Source organism: Hoplias malabaricus, chromosome Y, assembly GCF_029633855.1.
Source record: "Hoplias malabaricus isolate fHopMal1 chromosome Y, fHopMal1.hap1, whole genome shotgun sequence".
Lineage (NCBI taxonomy): Eukaryota > Metazoa > Chordata > Actinopteri > Characiformes > Erythrinidae > Hoplias > Hoplias malabaricus.
Window position 1 is genome coordinate 15,541,616 of NC_089820.1, and position 16,398 is coordinate 15,558,013.

Sequence of the window (16,398 nt, forward strand, 5' to 3'; positions counted from 1 at the left end):
TGTCATTATATTTGAGGCTGTAATAAGTCCAGCACCAAAGGTAAAGCAAACTTCAGACAATAAGCATGTCTTGGCTGCTTTAAAACATTTAGGGTCGGTGGTCAAATGTGTACGTTTTTTTTTTTTTTTTTTTTTTTTTTTTTGCTTTAATGAACAGCTGGCTCATGCCAAATGGTTTACTTGCAAGCCCAGCTGGTCTGCTGAAACATATTAGCCTGGAGTTGAACCGTTTCTGTATTTATCGGAGTGTAAAGTGGTGCTAGCTATTCAGCTGTGTGTAGAAGTGTGTTTGTGTTTGTGAGAAAGTGTGCGATGTGCCTGTAAGCTGATTGTTTGGAGAGGAGGGGATGTGAACGCGCTCCACCCTGGGTTATTTGTGATTGTGTGCATGAGCCTCGGCAGCAGTAAGGAAGGAGGCAGCAGGGTCGTGTGTGTGTGTGTGTGTGTGAGAGAGAATGAGAGAGAAGTTCCCTGAGACTCTGCAGTGCTTCTCTTCATTCTGCTGCTGTGTCTGCAGTGAACAATGGCCTTGTCTCCGGTAGAGACCCTTCCAGCCTGCTGGGGTGGGCCTGTGTATTCTTCGTCTTCCTGATGATGGATAGAAATATCCGAAGGCGTGCTATAGCTGCCATTCTTCCCCCTTCTCCCGCTGGCTCTATCTTTAGAGACGCTCTTATCTCTGAAGGTTATATTTATGGCAACCTCACTACGGAAGGTACCATCAACACTAATGGCTGGTTATTACATTAACAGGGCTTTTAGTGAAAAATGAGAATGGTGCATTGACAATAACAATATGTCTGTGTACACTTTCAGCAGTGTAAACAGTAAGGTTTTTAAAAAACCTTTTTTTAATTTAAAACATACATTTTTCTTTATCTCCTCTCCAGTTCCGGCAGACAAGCTGCGTCTGTATATCTCCTACAGAGTCGAGGTGAGAATTCAGTCTATGCTCCACCACCTGTTTCCTCATCCCCTCACTTAACACCTAATATTAATATCAATTAAGCCCTACTCTCAGAAAAAAGGTTCTGTACAGGTACGTTATTTTCACTAAAGGTACAAACCGTGTAACTATACTTTTTAAAGGCTGTTAGCATTATGCAACTTGTGTAGTGTAGTGTTTTAGAATGTCCAGATTGTACATCTTTGCTGTGAATATATGAAAAATACAGGAACAATAGGAACAACATTTCCTTATGACGAAAGGTTTTCTCAGGCATCATGCCACATGTTTGTAATCTTTTTCTCTAAAAACTTTCAACAAGGCTTTAAATGCTTTGTGACACATTGTTTGTCCCCCAGGACATTATTTATCTTAAGAAATTAACACAAAACAGAAATGTTGGGAAATCAGCCCTCGATGTAACAGAGCTTTAACTGATGAGCTACTTTGCTTACATGCAATTACATGCAATGAGTGTATAATACCCTCTGCAGCCTGTTGACCTGGCATGAGTCAGTTATAAATGTTTACAGGATGTCAGCAGAGTATCATTTAGACAGAGTGGCTCTTAATTATACGGGCATGTACGTCATGTACAAGTGTGTTCCAAGCTCCTCGCTTTCAGCAGCGTATACATGTCAGCAAGACAGACGGCTCAGTCCAGCAAATCCACGCACAGAGCAAACGCTGAACACACAGCCATCTGCCCATCTCCCTGACAACATCTCACACACACACACACACCCATGCTGATTGGTGAGTGACAGTGTGTGTAGCTCTCGTCTTTGCTTTCTCTCCTTTTCTCAGTCCACACAGAGTGCAAGACAAAGGTTGCCAGCACTGGACAGACATACACAATAAAATCCTGAGAATGAAGACCATATCAAGGTCATCAAACAAATAAGAGATGAACACGTTGAAAAGGTGGATTTGAATATCTCTCACTCTCTCTCTATCTCTATCTCTCTCGCTCTCTCTCTCTAGAGAACGGAGTGTCTGTTCAGTTTGGAGGCCTTTTCAGCTGAGCAGAAAAGAAGAGTGTACCAGTGCCTGAGAGAAAATATTAACAAGCAGCTTGCCCTAAGGGAGAGAATGGGTGCTGACCAGGTGGGGCACACTCACTATTCTTTAGTTAACAGTTCATTGTTTCAGGCTTTCACCTGTTTGTTTCAGTTTTTCGTGCGATGAATTATTTAAATGCTGTTTAGTATAGGTTATAGACCATATTAGTCAGGTTTACTTATAAAAGCCAAAGGTGCTGCACGACAAAGTCCTAACAGTCAATAACTTAAACAAAATACACCAATTAACAGTTCCTGAATATTAGGAATAATTTAAAAATGTCAAAACATTTGAAGCACCAACAAATACTAAACAGCACAAACAATGCCAATATTTCTTAGAGAATATACATACCATTATATTGTTGAAAACATAAGTTCTTTAAATAGGATTTACAAATATCAAGGGAGTGATAGTGGAGCACCTGAAATGGGCAGTTGGGCCAATGCAATTTTATTAATGGTATCAAATTATATTTTTTAATTTCACATTAATAAAATTATTACACAGCAAACTGTTCCACTGTGTTAGGGCTGAAACAAACAAGATACAGTCCTCTTTAGACCTCGATCTCAAAGCATCATGTTAATATGTTAATGCATTAATAACACATTCAAAAAGATGTCATCACTCGTACTGCATGTTCCAAATTTTCTGTTCAAACCATCTGTAGATCCACCTAGGTCAATTTGACTCTACAGCAATAGTCCTCTCCTTCAAATACAGCTTTTAAATAATGAGTTCTGTTGGTACTTTCTTGGCAAAAGTTATTTCTTGACATAGGACCTTGTGGTTTTTTTTAAACTGCTGCCAACATCAGTAATACAGCAGATTACACTGGATACACAACAATGAAAAATACACAAAATCAACAGCAAAGTGGAAAAACATAAATACAGACTGCTGTTCTCAGTGTGTGATACAAATATATCTGTAGCAAATTGCTTTTTAAATTAGAGGTTAATAACCCTAGGATAATATTCAAACTAATAAAAACAATTACGGTTAATTGTACAAATTATATGGTTATTTATCATTGTTTTTGCCCAACCCAGGATTGTTTTTGTAGTGTGTGTATATGAATCTTGTCCAGGGAAACATCTTAGCTGTGTGTGTTTTACATCTTACAGTTTTATTCCATTCCCTTCCAGGAGAATGAGAGAAAATTAGATTTTTCTCTTATTTTCTCCCTCTCGCTCTCCCTCTCGCTCTCCCTCTCTCTCTCTCTCTCTCTCTCTCTCTCTCTCTCTCCCTCTCTCCCTCTCTCTCTCTCACACACACACACACAAACACACTCTCTCTCACTCGCTATCTCTCTCAGCCTCCTCTGTGACTGAGTGCCCCTTGGGTTGGCATTAGCAACAATTGATGCTGCAGCGACATCATTAATCAGACTAGCACAAACAGATATGCACATGTGACTTGAGGAGAGAGCGAGCGAGCGAGAGAGAGAGAAAGAGAGAAAGAGATGTGACAGAGAGCTGTTCTACTGCATGCTGCTGTGATGAAAGAATACATTATTTGTCTTTAGAAGATAGATACAGGATCGATTGTGGAGGTGAGGTCATCCAATGGTGCCTTTGTTTATATGCATGTACAGTATCCTTTCTGTGTGCGATACGATTAGATTAGATCATTCTTAAGTGATTTGACTGGCATAACATTTTTTGAAATCTCATATTTGCTTTCAATCTCCATTGGGTGTTAGTATTTGGAAGGGAAAATATATTATGTATAATTGTTTCAACATTAGATGCTCATAGAAGGGCTTGTGACATGCTGCACTGTGTTATGACAATACTACTGTCAAAACCCTTGGTGTATTTAAAGTGCTTACAAGGATTTACTGTATTTACTCAAGCTGGATTCTGCTAGATTGAAATGTTTGTTGATGTTAGCGGTTAAAAGGGACTTCAGAAAGTGCAGTAAAGCTGGAAATCGTTTGGCTGCACAATACTTTCAAAGTACATTGATCCCACAAATCCTTCAGCAGCACGTAGGTTTCTGAGTGATTAATGTTGGAGATGTGGGTGTTCTTTCTTTAATACTGTGCCGTCCCCATGCTGTAATTTCCTGAAGTGGAAGATATCAGATGTAGCATCAAATATCTTTTTATAATAACACAATTGATGGCCATGGTTGAAGGATGCTGCTATTGGTTACTCAGCTATCAAAAACAGCAAACTATCACTATAGGTTCTTGACAAGAAAATTCATTTTATAATGTTTCTTTGTGCAAAACAACTGCAATATATGTCACTGTTCAGATGATCAGACACTGAAAATGTATCCAGTCTTCTTACAAATTAATTAGGTGATAATATAATTTTAAAGTGTAAAAAATGGCAAAGGGCAGAATTTAATTTGGTGGCCTCAGTGATTTAAATACCACTCATCAGGACTCTTATGGCACATGTGAAATGTTATTTTGCTTCATTTTAATTAGTTAAGTTGAAATTTATTTATTTGGGAAAAAATATACCAAAAGTACTTGTTGCATAGAAGATTTTTAGATTGAATGACAGAATGTTTCACAGTGTACCATAATTGACTTAATTTTTTTGACCAGAAGTAGTGGCTATTCAACATTGAAAATATAGGTTTCACATGCAGTGCTCTGTAAAAGTCAGACACCTCTAGATTGTATGTGTGTGTGTGTGTGTTTTGAGAAGAAGGTATTTGAGGTATTTTGAGAAGAAGGCAAATGTTAAATACAGTAATCTTTTGTTATATTTACTGTTTAAAGTTCTGATTATTTATGTTTTATAATGCTGACGAATTACATTAAAACATGGAAAAAGGATGGTGCCTGTTTTTTATGCAGCACTGTATGCATTATTTTACAGTGATTTTTATCATTAATATCATTTGCTCTTTATTTAATGCTACACATTTTCTTGGCAGATGCTGGAGCCTAAGGCTGGAGATCAAGCTGAGCTGAGTTTGCTTGGTTTAGGACCTCAGAGTGTTTCAGAACCTTGCTCTCCCTCCTGTCCCTCTGGGTCTCCGATCACAGGCCACAGCAGAAGCAGAGCCAGGACCAGCACCCCCACTGAGCGCCTTTCGTTCCCGGACCTGCACTGCAGCTCTGGAGATGCCATACTGCCCCCTCCGCCTCCCCCTCTCGGAGAAGCCACGAAAGCCGCGTACTTGGAAACTTCTGCCATCTGGAAGGAGCGAGGAAAGGAGCCAAGGAGAAGTGAGCAGGAGGCGGAGCTGGAGAAGAGGGAGCAGGGAGAGGGCGAGAGTGCCTCTGAGACGGTCAGCGTAGGCGCACGGCCCACCTCGTCATCCTCCTCTTCCTCGCCACTCATCATCCCCAAACTCTGCCTGGACCGCTCCTTCAGGCCAGACCCACTGACCTCGCCATCTACTGATGATGATGATAATGAGGAGGAGGAAGAAGAGGACGAGGACAGTGATGAAGGCTACCTGAAGCGCAGGAGCCTGGTAGAGACATCCCCCAGCAGGGGGCAGCAGAGCGGGGGCTTATGTGTTCAGCGCTCACTTCACCGTCGCACACACAGCGAGGGCAGTCTGCTCCAGGAGCCCCGATCTCCACGCTTCATCTCTGACCAGGCCATCCACTGCTTGGACAGTGACAGAGAGACAAAGGAGCGTTGGACCATCCCCTCCCCTCAGACCCTCCGCAAAGAACTCAACAAGAATGGAGGGTCTGTCCACCACATCTGTCTGCTGTTCACTGGCCGGAGGGTAGGTTCTGCTTACAAATCAACAAACCAAAAACTTATCACAGTTAATGGGCCTATAACTTATGAATTTACCACTTGAAGGAACAGTAGGTAATCACTGTGATACTTCACTGACCTGTAATAGGGAAAATAGAGCCTCTGTTATAGCTAACCTGTGCTCAGCCCTGCAGAAACTGCACTATGTAAATTTTGGAGGAGGCTGGGACCCATCTTTTCCACCTACACCTCCACACCATTCATTTATGTAAAATGTTGTTAAAATAAATTACACTAGGGGGAGCCCCAGGAGCAAAATACCCAAATGTTACCTAGTGTTCCTTTAAATGTAGATCCCTTATGATGAATCATTGTTTCAACAATCTCTTTCAGATTTATGTGTATTTGACTTCTATTAACATTTTGAAATAAACAGGTTGTCTTTGTTTCGGTGCTTTTATGAGCAATATAGTATTCCATAATGTATTCCATATATCTTTTTGAAAATCCCTGACAAAATGGTAGACTATAATTCATGGCATTTTAGCTTTTTGCTCACAATGCTTTATGGAAGCTACCACACTGGTATCCACTTTAAATGGCTTAGTATGGTTCTTTGTTGCGAAGGCTCATTTAATTATACATTCATTCAACTCATGAATAACAGAACATTCAGGTGTTATTGGGCTGTGATGCCTGAAAGTCTATATTTGACTGTGTTTGTAGTCTTAATGAACCTAATACTCTTTGTTAATATAGGGACATACTATGGTCCCCTAGCGGACATGCTGATTAAAAGTAGTTTCAGTACACTACAGTTTCTTGAAATAAATAAATTGGGGGTCTATATAGCTACTGCTTTTGTTTTACTGGCCACTTAAACCACAGCAGCAAAGCATGTTGACTGGCTGCTGTACATATTCAAAATAACAGTACTAACTTTAGCTATAGTGAAAAAAAAAACTATTGGCCACTGTGTAAAACAGTACACATGGATCCAGCTGTTTGGAGATTCAATATATGCACCTTTTAGAGAGAAGCAGGTTTCCCTGTATGCCCACACTTGCTCTACCATACAATACAATGTCGACGTGCAAGCAGAACAACATGGCATTTCCAAAGCAACTTTACATTTTTAAAATATTTTGACTTTAATCTAGAAATAATTGAGCTATGGGCGGCACCGTGGCGCAGCAGTTAGTGTCGCAGTCACACAGCTCCAGGGACCTGAATGTTGTGGATTCGAGTCCCGCTCCGGGTGACTGTCTGTGAGGAGTTTAGTGTGTTCTCCCCGTGTCCGCATGGGTTTCCTCTGGGTGCACACGTTGGTAGGTGGATTGGCGACTCAAAAGTGTCCGTAGGTGAGTGAATGTGTGAGTGTGTGTCGCCCTGTGAAGGACTGGTGCCCCCTCCAGGGTGTGTTCCTGCCTTGTGCCCAGTGATTCCGAGTAGGCTCCAGACCCACCACGACCCTGAATTGGATAAGCGGTTTCAGATAATGAATGAATAATTGACCTTCTTAAAAGGCAAATTGTTTTTTCTATTCATTTTCTTTTACAACTGCAGTCCAGACTGGTCAACTTTGAACGGATAAAAAGTTTGATTGCTACTAAAATAACTCATTAATTATTTTTTTGCTTAAATAGCCTCAATGTAACAGGAGAGAAGTTCATATTTTGGCTGTTGGAATGCCACAATCATGTCAGTAATCTTAGTCAATGTTTGATGCAGACACATTTGTGAACGTGAAAGTGAGAGGGAAACAGCAAATTGCATTGAGGGCTGCTTAATAACATCAACCAAACTCTGTTACTCTTTTTTCCCCCTCTTAAACCTCCCAGAATGCCACAGATCTACAAAGATCTTAGTTTTCCCTCCTCTAACATACTATATTCAGGTCACGAAGGCCTTGCTAATTAGCTGATGAATTGAGTCTGTTATGTGTAATGAGGCAGAATGCTAAACTCTGGCTCACTAATCCTTGAGTTTGACACCCTGCTCGAGCTTGTCTGATTATCATCCTCTACTTGATTAAAGCAGCTGGGGTTTTTCACCCTGGACTTCCTTGAAAACATCCCCTTTCTATATAACATATTGCACAATGACAAAGCACTTTTTCTCTTGCTCTCAGGTCTGTGGCGAGGCCAACTGTAAATGTCAAATCGAGAAGTGTATAAAGAAAAAGAAGAAATCAAAGAATCTGTAAGTAGTTATGTTTTTCTTTTAAACACATTTTTGCCAAACACTACCGCAATAAAGGTGCAATTGTTAGAAACTGAATTGGTGCTTTAGGTGCTTTATATTCTCCAAAATGCCTGTTCTTCCACACAAGATAACCACTCAATGCAGTAAATGATGGCATCTCTCCCAGCCATTTCCCACAGCGAAAAGCAGCTTCTGTCACAATACTCATGCTGATAATCTCTTCCCATTTCTATCAATCCGTGTTTTGAGTCATCAAACGATGACACACACTTGAGTACTGGGTTAGCTGGTGAATCATTCCAACGATGGAGGCTGTGCTGACTTTCTTGTGGGCTTCCCATAGGGCCAAAGACATGAAAAATCGACTGACCTTTCTTCGGAAGAAGAACAGCGACAGGCATGGAAGTAACCCAGCCTACAAGCTGGAGAAAGTCTTCAAATGGGACAAGTAAGCACAAGTGTTTATTTCCCCTCTTACCCGACCTGTCCCCCAGACAGCATGAGTCACACTGTATAGTGTGTCTAACTTTCAACAGATATTTTGTCTTATCTAATATAGGTTGGCAACATATATATTCAGAGATGTTGGCTGTGTCTCCTGTGAATAATGTATAAGGCTCAATTCATGAATTATGCATTTTTCCAATTTATGGTAAAATAATCAAATCTGTGAGAGGTAAATAAACGTACAGTTTACAGTTATATTGCTCAGCCAATTATACATGTGTTCTGTGTAATCATAAATAAAACCCCATTTCAAAATACCTTAGTATTCAGCCCATTCACAATATTATTAAAAGAAGTGTTTTAAGTCTGCTCTTTGAATGAGATACAAAGAAAGACAGCCAAGTAGAAAAGAGGTTATATACCTCACATACAAAAACATCCTGTTTCATGTCAGAAAGAGAGGCATAATATAGATCATATCGAATTAAATATAATTGTTTCTTGTATGGGCGGCACAGTGGCACACGTTTGTAGGTGGATTGGCAACTCAAAAGTGTCCATAGGTGTGAGTGTGTGAGTGAATGTGTGAGTGTGTGTGTGTTGCCCTGTGAAGGACTGGCGCCCCCTCCAGGGTGTATTCCCGCCTTGCGCCCAATGATTCCAGGTAGGCTCTGGACCCACCGTGACCCTGAACTGGATAAGCGCTTACAGATAATGGATGGATGGATGTTTCTTGTACATAAATCAACAAAATGAAGAATGTATGATAGGAATTCTGCAGGTAGTCTTACACAGTTCCTGGAGTTGTGGGTTTGAACCCTGCTTTGAGTGACTGTTTGTGAGGAGTTTGGTGTGTTCTCCCTGTGTCCGTGTGGGTTTCCTCTCATGGTCCAAAAACACGTTGGCAGGTGGATTGGTGACTCAAAAGTATTTGTAGGTTTAAGTGTGAGAGTGAATTGTGTGTCGCCCTGTGAAGCACTTGCGCCCCATCCAGTGATTCCAGGTAGGCTTCAGACCCATTGCAACCCTGAACTGGAAAAGCGGTTACAATGAATGAATGAATGAATGTGTAGTTGAACCTTTCTGACGGGCACTGCATAATTTGTGTAAGTTTTCTATCAATGTATATAAGAAGATCTATGCTGCATTAATTCTTGAATGCACTGTGATAATGTCTGAGCAAGTATGTCCACACATTCATAATGCGGTTCACATTGCTAAGAACTAATATTGATTTTTTAAATCAGAGTAAATATAAAAGGAGCCCCAACTTTATATATGCTCCTATGCATTTTTTACTCATAGTTCTTACTTCTAAAACAACTGTGGAATTTTCTTTAATTGAACTGTATGATCATGTATATTTTCTATTATAAATACAAAGAAATTACATTACTTTGCTTGGCACAGGAGGGATAAATGTAAGATTCAGATCATCAGAAAGGTCAGCGTGACCTAAACTGAGCCAAAGCAGGATGTTCTTGCTTGTAAAGTAAATTTCAGTGCATCGTTTGCAATAAATCATGGGAGTTGTTGACCATTCTCTTTGGTATTTCTTTAGACCCACTCCAGAGGAAGCTCTCAAATGGGGGGAATCACTTGACCTGCTGCTTTCTCATAAATGTAAGTTTTGGAAACCCTGTTTATCGCACTATTGTTTATTGGGAACAGAAAACAAAGTTATATAATGGCACAATTAACATGTTGTTTATAATTTACTTTCAAGATATAACCCTTTTGACATCAAAGTCTGACAGCAAATGTTAATTTAAATAGAAATGGATTTTAATGGAACCCACATTGATTTAATGTATGTTTAGACTGGAGCCCTGATGCATTTCCATTTCACATTATATTACAACAGTATGTATCTGTATCTGTATCTGTAAATGTATCTGCTTTTCAGATGGACTGGCCGCATTTCGCTCATTCCTGCAAACAGAGTATAGCGAAGAGAATCTGGATTTCTGGCTGGCTTGTGAGGACTACAGGAGGATCAAGTCTCTGTCCAAGATGGCATCCAGAGCAAAGAAGATATATGCGGATTACATTTCTATTCAGTCATGTAAAGAGGTTAGTGAATAAAAATATATTTAAATCACAAAATATTAACTAGTTTTAATTTTTTATGAGGTGATACAGAGTACTGTGCAAAAATCCTTTATTATTTCATTCTCTGTCAGAATAGCAATTAAGTTTTAATTATGCATACTTTAATATTTGCCAAAAAAAAAAAATCCAAATAAAACCCAATATGAAATTTCAACTTAGTTTTTCTATTTATTTTCCTCATTAATAGCGTCTTGACAACAAAACATCCTTTCAGACTCGCTACAAACAGAAATGTACACTTAGTTAATACATGCCTTTATTGTATTTTCAGGTCAATCTGGACTCATACACCAGGGAACAGACCAAGGAGAACATGGGAAGCATTAGCGCTGACTGCTTTGATCTGGCTCAGGGCAGGATCTATGGACTCATGGAGAAAGACCCCTACCCTCGCTTCCTCCGCTCAGACATTTACTTGGATTTAACCCACCAAAAAAGACCCAGCTCTGCCACACAACTCTGAGCTCACAAAAGACACAGCTCCACACGCTGATACAACATTAGGGCACAAGAACAGTGCATTTCCATTGATAGTTCATCCCTAAGGAGATGCAATAGTTTGATGTATCATGTGGAGGATGTGAGACAGTGATCAGTATGTGTTATCAGACTGTCCAACTGATGTACTGCACAGTGTACGTGTTAGTATTTTGGTTGCTGTGCTGGTGTAGGGGGTCTATTTTAAAAGGCGTAATTAAAGCCTATTACAAGAACTCCACAAACTGTGGCATTGTTTTGACTCCATGCTGCCCCCTGCTGGGTGTCGTTTATAAAAGGGTGACACTAAAGTTGTCCTGAAATGTTGGCCAATGCCCCATTTGGCCTTACTGGTAGTGTGCAGTTTGCAGAGGGAGATAAGCATGTTAGGTGAGGATGAAGAGTGTATGCTTGGTACTGTTTTGTTTTGATCAGTTTAGACTGCCATGAGATTTTCTCTGCAGTGTTTTTCTTTACATAAAACCCAAGGTACATCCAAGAGTGTAAACAGCAGCACAACTGCCCTCTTATATCATTGTCATGATATAATTAGTGACTTTATTTATGGATGTAGTTTACATGCCCTTGGGAAGAACACTTCCTTGCCTTCCTGATATCAGTATCTGTTATTTTGGGGTGTCACCTCCATAAAATCAACTTTAAGCCCAAAAAATGAATTTATGGTTTAATATTTTGTATAAAATCAAGGTATTACATTTCATCACTGCTGGAAGGAGAACCACAGCTAACCAGGACTTCAGAGCACTCCAGAGTGGTTCTATTTTCACACTGTAAATAAACTGATGAAAAATTACATTTGCATTTAAGTGCAAACAATCATATACATTCTACACCAATGATACAGAGATTTTTTTAGGTTTCAAACGAATGTTTTTCTTGAAAAGTTGCCATTTTGGAAAGACAAATGTTTTTGCACAAAAGAGAAGTCACTACATTCCAAAGGAGTTGCAGCCGTGAGATCGTGTTTATACATTTATTTTCAGTGTTTTCAACTGTGCTTATTGGCTCCAGATCTCTCAATTATAATAGGCAGGTATTTGGAAATCAAACGTGCAATACAAGAGACCCCCACCAGCCCAGCCCATGACTTCCTGAAGTAAATGGACAGAGCAGTGGGCATCTGTGTCATTTAAAATACTATGTTCTGATGTAAACCTATACATAGAGACTGGTAGGTGAGTCATACAGTACAGTAAAGATCAATATATACAAATATATAAAACTCCAATATATATGCTAGCTACATGTGTTGTTGAAAATATGGGTATTCTGTTTGTAGGGAGCCTGTGTTATTTTTTAAGCCTACATCTGAAGGTGATGATAAAAAAAAAATCAAACCTCAGTATAATACTGTATATGTTTCTAATTCCTACTGAGTAACTGAGCGTAGACGCTGCATAAAAAAGTCAAGCATCATTTGGAGGATAGTGCTTTAAGTTTTTTAGGCTTATGGGAGATCAGTTTTCATAAAATTGTGTTTCCTTTTTTAATTCTATCTCCTTGTGATTACTATTACAGTATTTATTTGTGAACTCATAATACACTTACTGCCTGTGAGTGCTCTGTATTCAGATAAAATAAAATTACATCAAAACATACTTCCAAATACTTTGAGTGTATGAGTGAGTTAATTACCGTTTAACCTCAAGGTTTTGTTTTAATGTTTTACACCCCCACCACAATTTCAGCTCACCAAATTGTTATTACTGTTATTTTATAATATATATATATATATATATATATATATATATATATATATATATATATATATATATATATATATATATTAACCAAGATAACATAGATGTATGAATCAGATTCATAATATGATAAACATTTGTTAGAGGCTGCACAACTTTCATGTTTATACTTGAAAAAATAAAATATATGAATTTCACACACAAGGCTTAACAGCAGAGGACTTTTGCCGAGATGGGCTTTAGTGAGATTAGCCTAATTTGAAATGTATGCTAACATATCAACATTGGTTGACCAAAACGCTGTACAAATAGAAAATCAGGCAATAATACAAATAACAATGGTACATTTGAATGTTTACCTAGCTATTAGTTTTGCTGTAGAATTGCCTTGTTTTTATTATTCATTTTGTTTGCTATCTGTACAGTCTTTAGCATACGTTTGATAATAGGCCTAATGAAAATGTATCAACAGTCAAGTATAAAAGTGTTATTCAAGTCAAGTGTGTCCTACAGGGAGAGTGGAGGGATTAATTAACTCTACCATCTACCGTCTTGACTTTGTAAAACAGCTGTATAACTTTATCTCAGAATCAAGCCTAACCAATAATAATGTTTGGGTTTATCTGGCTAAATCTGAAATCCTGCTTGTTGGACACCCTCGATTTACCACAGTGTTGTTTTTTATAGATTCTGCACTGAAATATATTAGTTCACGAGAAGCTTCGTTAACCTCTTATCCCGGAAGTGTAAAGATTAGTGGCAATATACATTTCTTTAAAATATTTCTCTGCAATACATTTTGAAATAATTAATTTGTTTATTAAAGTGTTCCTGCATTTTTCACCTTGAGGAATGGCGAGGAGAAGGCTTGTCAGTACGGTTATGTGACTGAGCTGGAAAGCTTTTCTTTATGTCGTATTTATACTTCACTCCTTCTAACACTAGATGGCAGTACGACAACAAAATACGACCCAATCAGTTAAACCTGAGTGGTTAGGTACGGAAGTTTCACAGTCAGCTTGTATTAGACAAAAGTAGATTTTCTGTCCGTACCAATTCCAGTTCTGATTCAACATTCGAACGATAACACTGTGGGAATTACAATAAACCGTATTATATGTAAATTAGGACTCCGAATGTAGCAGTGGTCTGGTGTGTAGTTTATTAGTTTGCTGGCTGAAGGCCCTCGATTCCTACAAATAATTCAGGGCGAGCGAATATTCGCATGCTCAGACCAACCGTTTTTTTTTTTTAAGTTTCAGTGATAATTTAATGATAATTCTGTTTTCCCTGCTACACTGCACAGTCTGAGCGTATTGTTATTACTTCCCCGAGTGTTGTGTACATTGTGAATCCAAATATTTTATCCCACCGGAATACCCTACCTTCTGTTTTATTCAGGCAGATGTTGGCCAAATGAACACTATGGTTGAACATTTCGACAAGGTAGCACAGGAACGAAAGGTAATCTGCGGTTTAGCAACTGGGTTACACTAAGCTCTGTGAGCAGTTGTGAAAGCTATTTGGATGGAAAGGTTTCTTGAAAGGGGCTTTGAAAAGGATACGTTCCTATAACCCTGAGGGGTAATATGCTACAAAAACAAATTAAAGGAAATTAGACATGGGTAGGAAAACAAGAGTGTAATTGCGAATTGAAATTGCATGGTTGAGGGCAAAGCCTGATTCCCCACCCCACCCCCACTTACTGGGGGTTAATATAGGGGAAAAGCTTACCATCTTTCCTTATGTTGATGCAGTTCTTTGATATATTAGGACGTCAACCAAAAGTCGAAGAATCTGAAAGCCCACACACATACTACACATTCATTTAAGTACATTTAGACTGCCATAAAAACGAAGGCATCTTTCTCTCTCTCTCTCTCTCTCTCTCTCTGTATGTATATAGGAGGTGGGAGGGGTGGTCTAGTGAGAGGGATGATGTAATATCACCCAGATGTCTCATTTACAATAGAGCAGAGGAAAGCAAGACAAACACAGCGCTTATTCATTCAACACAGTCAGAGCAATGAAATCAACTGAAGATATGATTAACAACAAATAATATTAGCAGAAATTCTTTAATAATAGAAATATATGTGCTATAAATGAGCCATATTGCAGTTGTTTGTTTTCATGTGGTATTTATCCCCATATTGTTAATCATAATTGAATATGTTATCTTGTACTGATATTTAAAGAAGTATTTGTCCTTGTCCCTGTATGTATCCCTATAGATGGTGCTATAACCATTGCATTCTTCTTTAGCACAGCTGTGCTGGCTGGACAGTCTATATTTAGGAAAATCATTTGAGGGATGGGAGGGCAGTGCTTTGTGTGTGTGTGTGTGTGTGTTCAGTTGTAAGGGTATATGAGGTCAAACATGCAAGCTTAACTCCACTGGACTCACTGAGCTCTGAACTTTTCTTTCTTCTGAGTTAGAAATATTAACTGATTTACTCCAGGATTTTACATAGAGCTAAATAAGTCTAATCAGTATGCAAGCCATTCAATGAGAATTGCAAGCCATTACATATATTTTAGTAAAATTAGGAATGCAAATATGTGGCCATTGTATAAACAAATGCATGCTTTTATGTAAAATTATGAATGGCGTCTATGTCCAAAACCTTCAATATGCAACTGCAGTCTATGTGGTATTGTAATGGACCCATTAAAGAACCTGTTGCACCAGTGACAACATCAATCAAGTGCTCCATTAACTTAATACAGAAATATCTTGCCCAAAGCATTAACAGGATATATATATATATATATAGTTCATCCAGACATTTAGGAGCAGATAGGAGGTCCTGGCTGATAGCATCAGACATTGACAGCCACTGCACTTTCTATGGCTGCTTTTCTTTATCTTTTTCTTTTTTTTTTTTTTTTTTTTCTTTTTCAGCCATAAAGGATGACCTCATCGCTAAAAATGGCTCCTGGCTCCTTCCTCGCCTCATCATCAGCAGATTGGAGAATGGGCACAGAGCCAGCTTTCTCCATCTCTTAAAGGCACAGTATCTCTCTTTTTCTAACATGCACCCCATCGCACCCCTCTGTCATAATGTCATATACGCACATGAATTGCAGTTCTTCCTGAGCTAGTGTATGTGTTCTCAGTTTCATCTTTCCACTGCTTCACTCTTACACAGTCAAGGCCAATTTACTGACATCTGTAGTTTACGTAGACAGCTTGGAAGGTTTGAGTATTCTTAAGGCAGCTAGTCCATTCACACATGGGATGTTAGAGGAATGAATATCCACTCTTTCCGAAACACAGCAAAGAAGCACTGTTTTCCCAGGCATGACCATTCCTATGAAAAGTCACAGACTTTTTAGCACTGCATTACTGATGTGTTCATCATTGCAGCACTTTGGCGGGAGCTTGATCAATATGGCATGCTGAGGTGATCCTGCAACTTAGTCTAGGGGTTCCATACAATATCATGTAGAATGCAGAAGCTGAGTACATTCTGAATTCATTGTTAATGTCACATAATAGATCATTACACCTTCATCTGCCAATTAAATAACCTACGCAAGTCACCTGTCAGGTTCTATTCACTTAATAAAACCCTTGCATAATGAAGAGAATGACATAATAAGCAATATACACACAAACACACACATATAATGTTACAAAATATGTAATTAAAGGTCTGTCTGCCATTTTTAGTGCAAGTAAAATAGGCAAAGTTGATTAGCACTTGGTCAATGGACTTTGTAATAAAAAAATGTT

At 38.8% G+C, this 16,398-nt stretch overlaps 1 protein-coding gene across 2 annotated transcripts in view; it reads left to right on the plus strand.

The window, feature by feature from the left end:
• LOC136679065 (regulator of G-protein signaling 3-like) overlaps window positions 1-12,541 on the plus strand; it is a 40,260-nt gene extending 27,719 nt beyond the window's left edge. For both annotated transcript variants that reach the window (XM_066657345.1, XM_066657344.1), the window contains 8 exons: window positions 891-934; window positions 1,931-2,053; window positions 4,913-5,722; window positions 7,829-7,899; window positions 8,246-8,350; window positions 9,911-9,972; window positions 10,256-10,422; window positions 10,733-12,541. In XM_066657345.1, coding sequence (XP_066513442.1) covers window positions 891-934; window positions 1,931-2,053; window positions 4,913-5,722; window positions 7,829-7,899; window positions 8,246-8,350; window positions 9,911-9,972; window positions 10,256-10,422; window positions 10,733-10,924 — 1,574 coding nt within the window. In that variant the 3' untranslated portion in view covers window positions 10,925-12,541. The remainder of the gene's footprint in view (window positions 1-890; window positions 935-1,930; window positions 2,054-4,912; window positions 5,723-7,828; window positions 7,900-8,245; window positions 8,351-9,910; window positions 9,973-10,255; window positions 10,423-10,732) is intronic.
• Window positions 12,542-16,398: the final 3,857 nt, after the last annotated feature.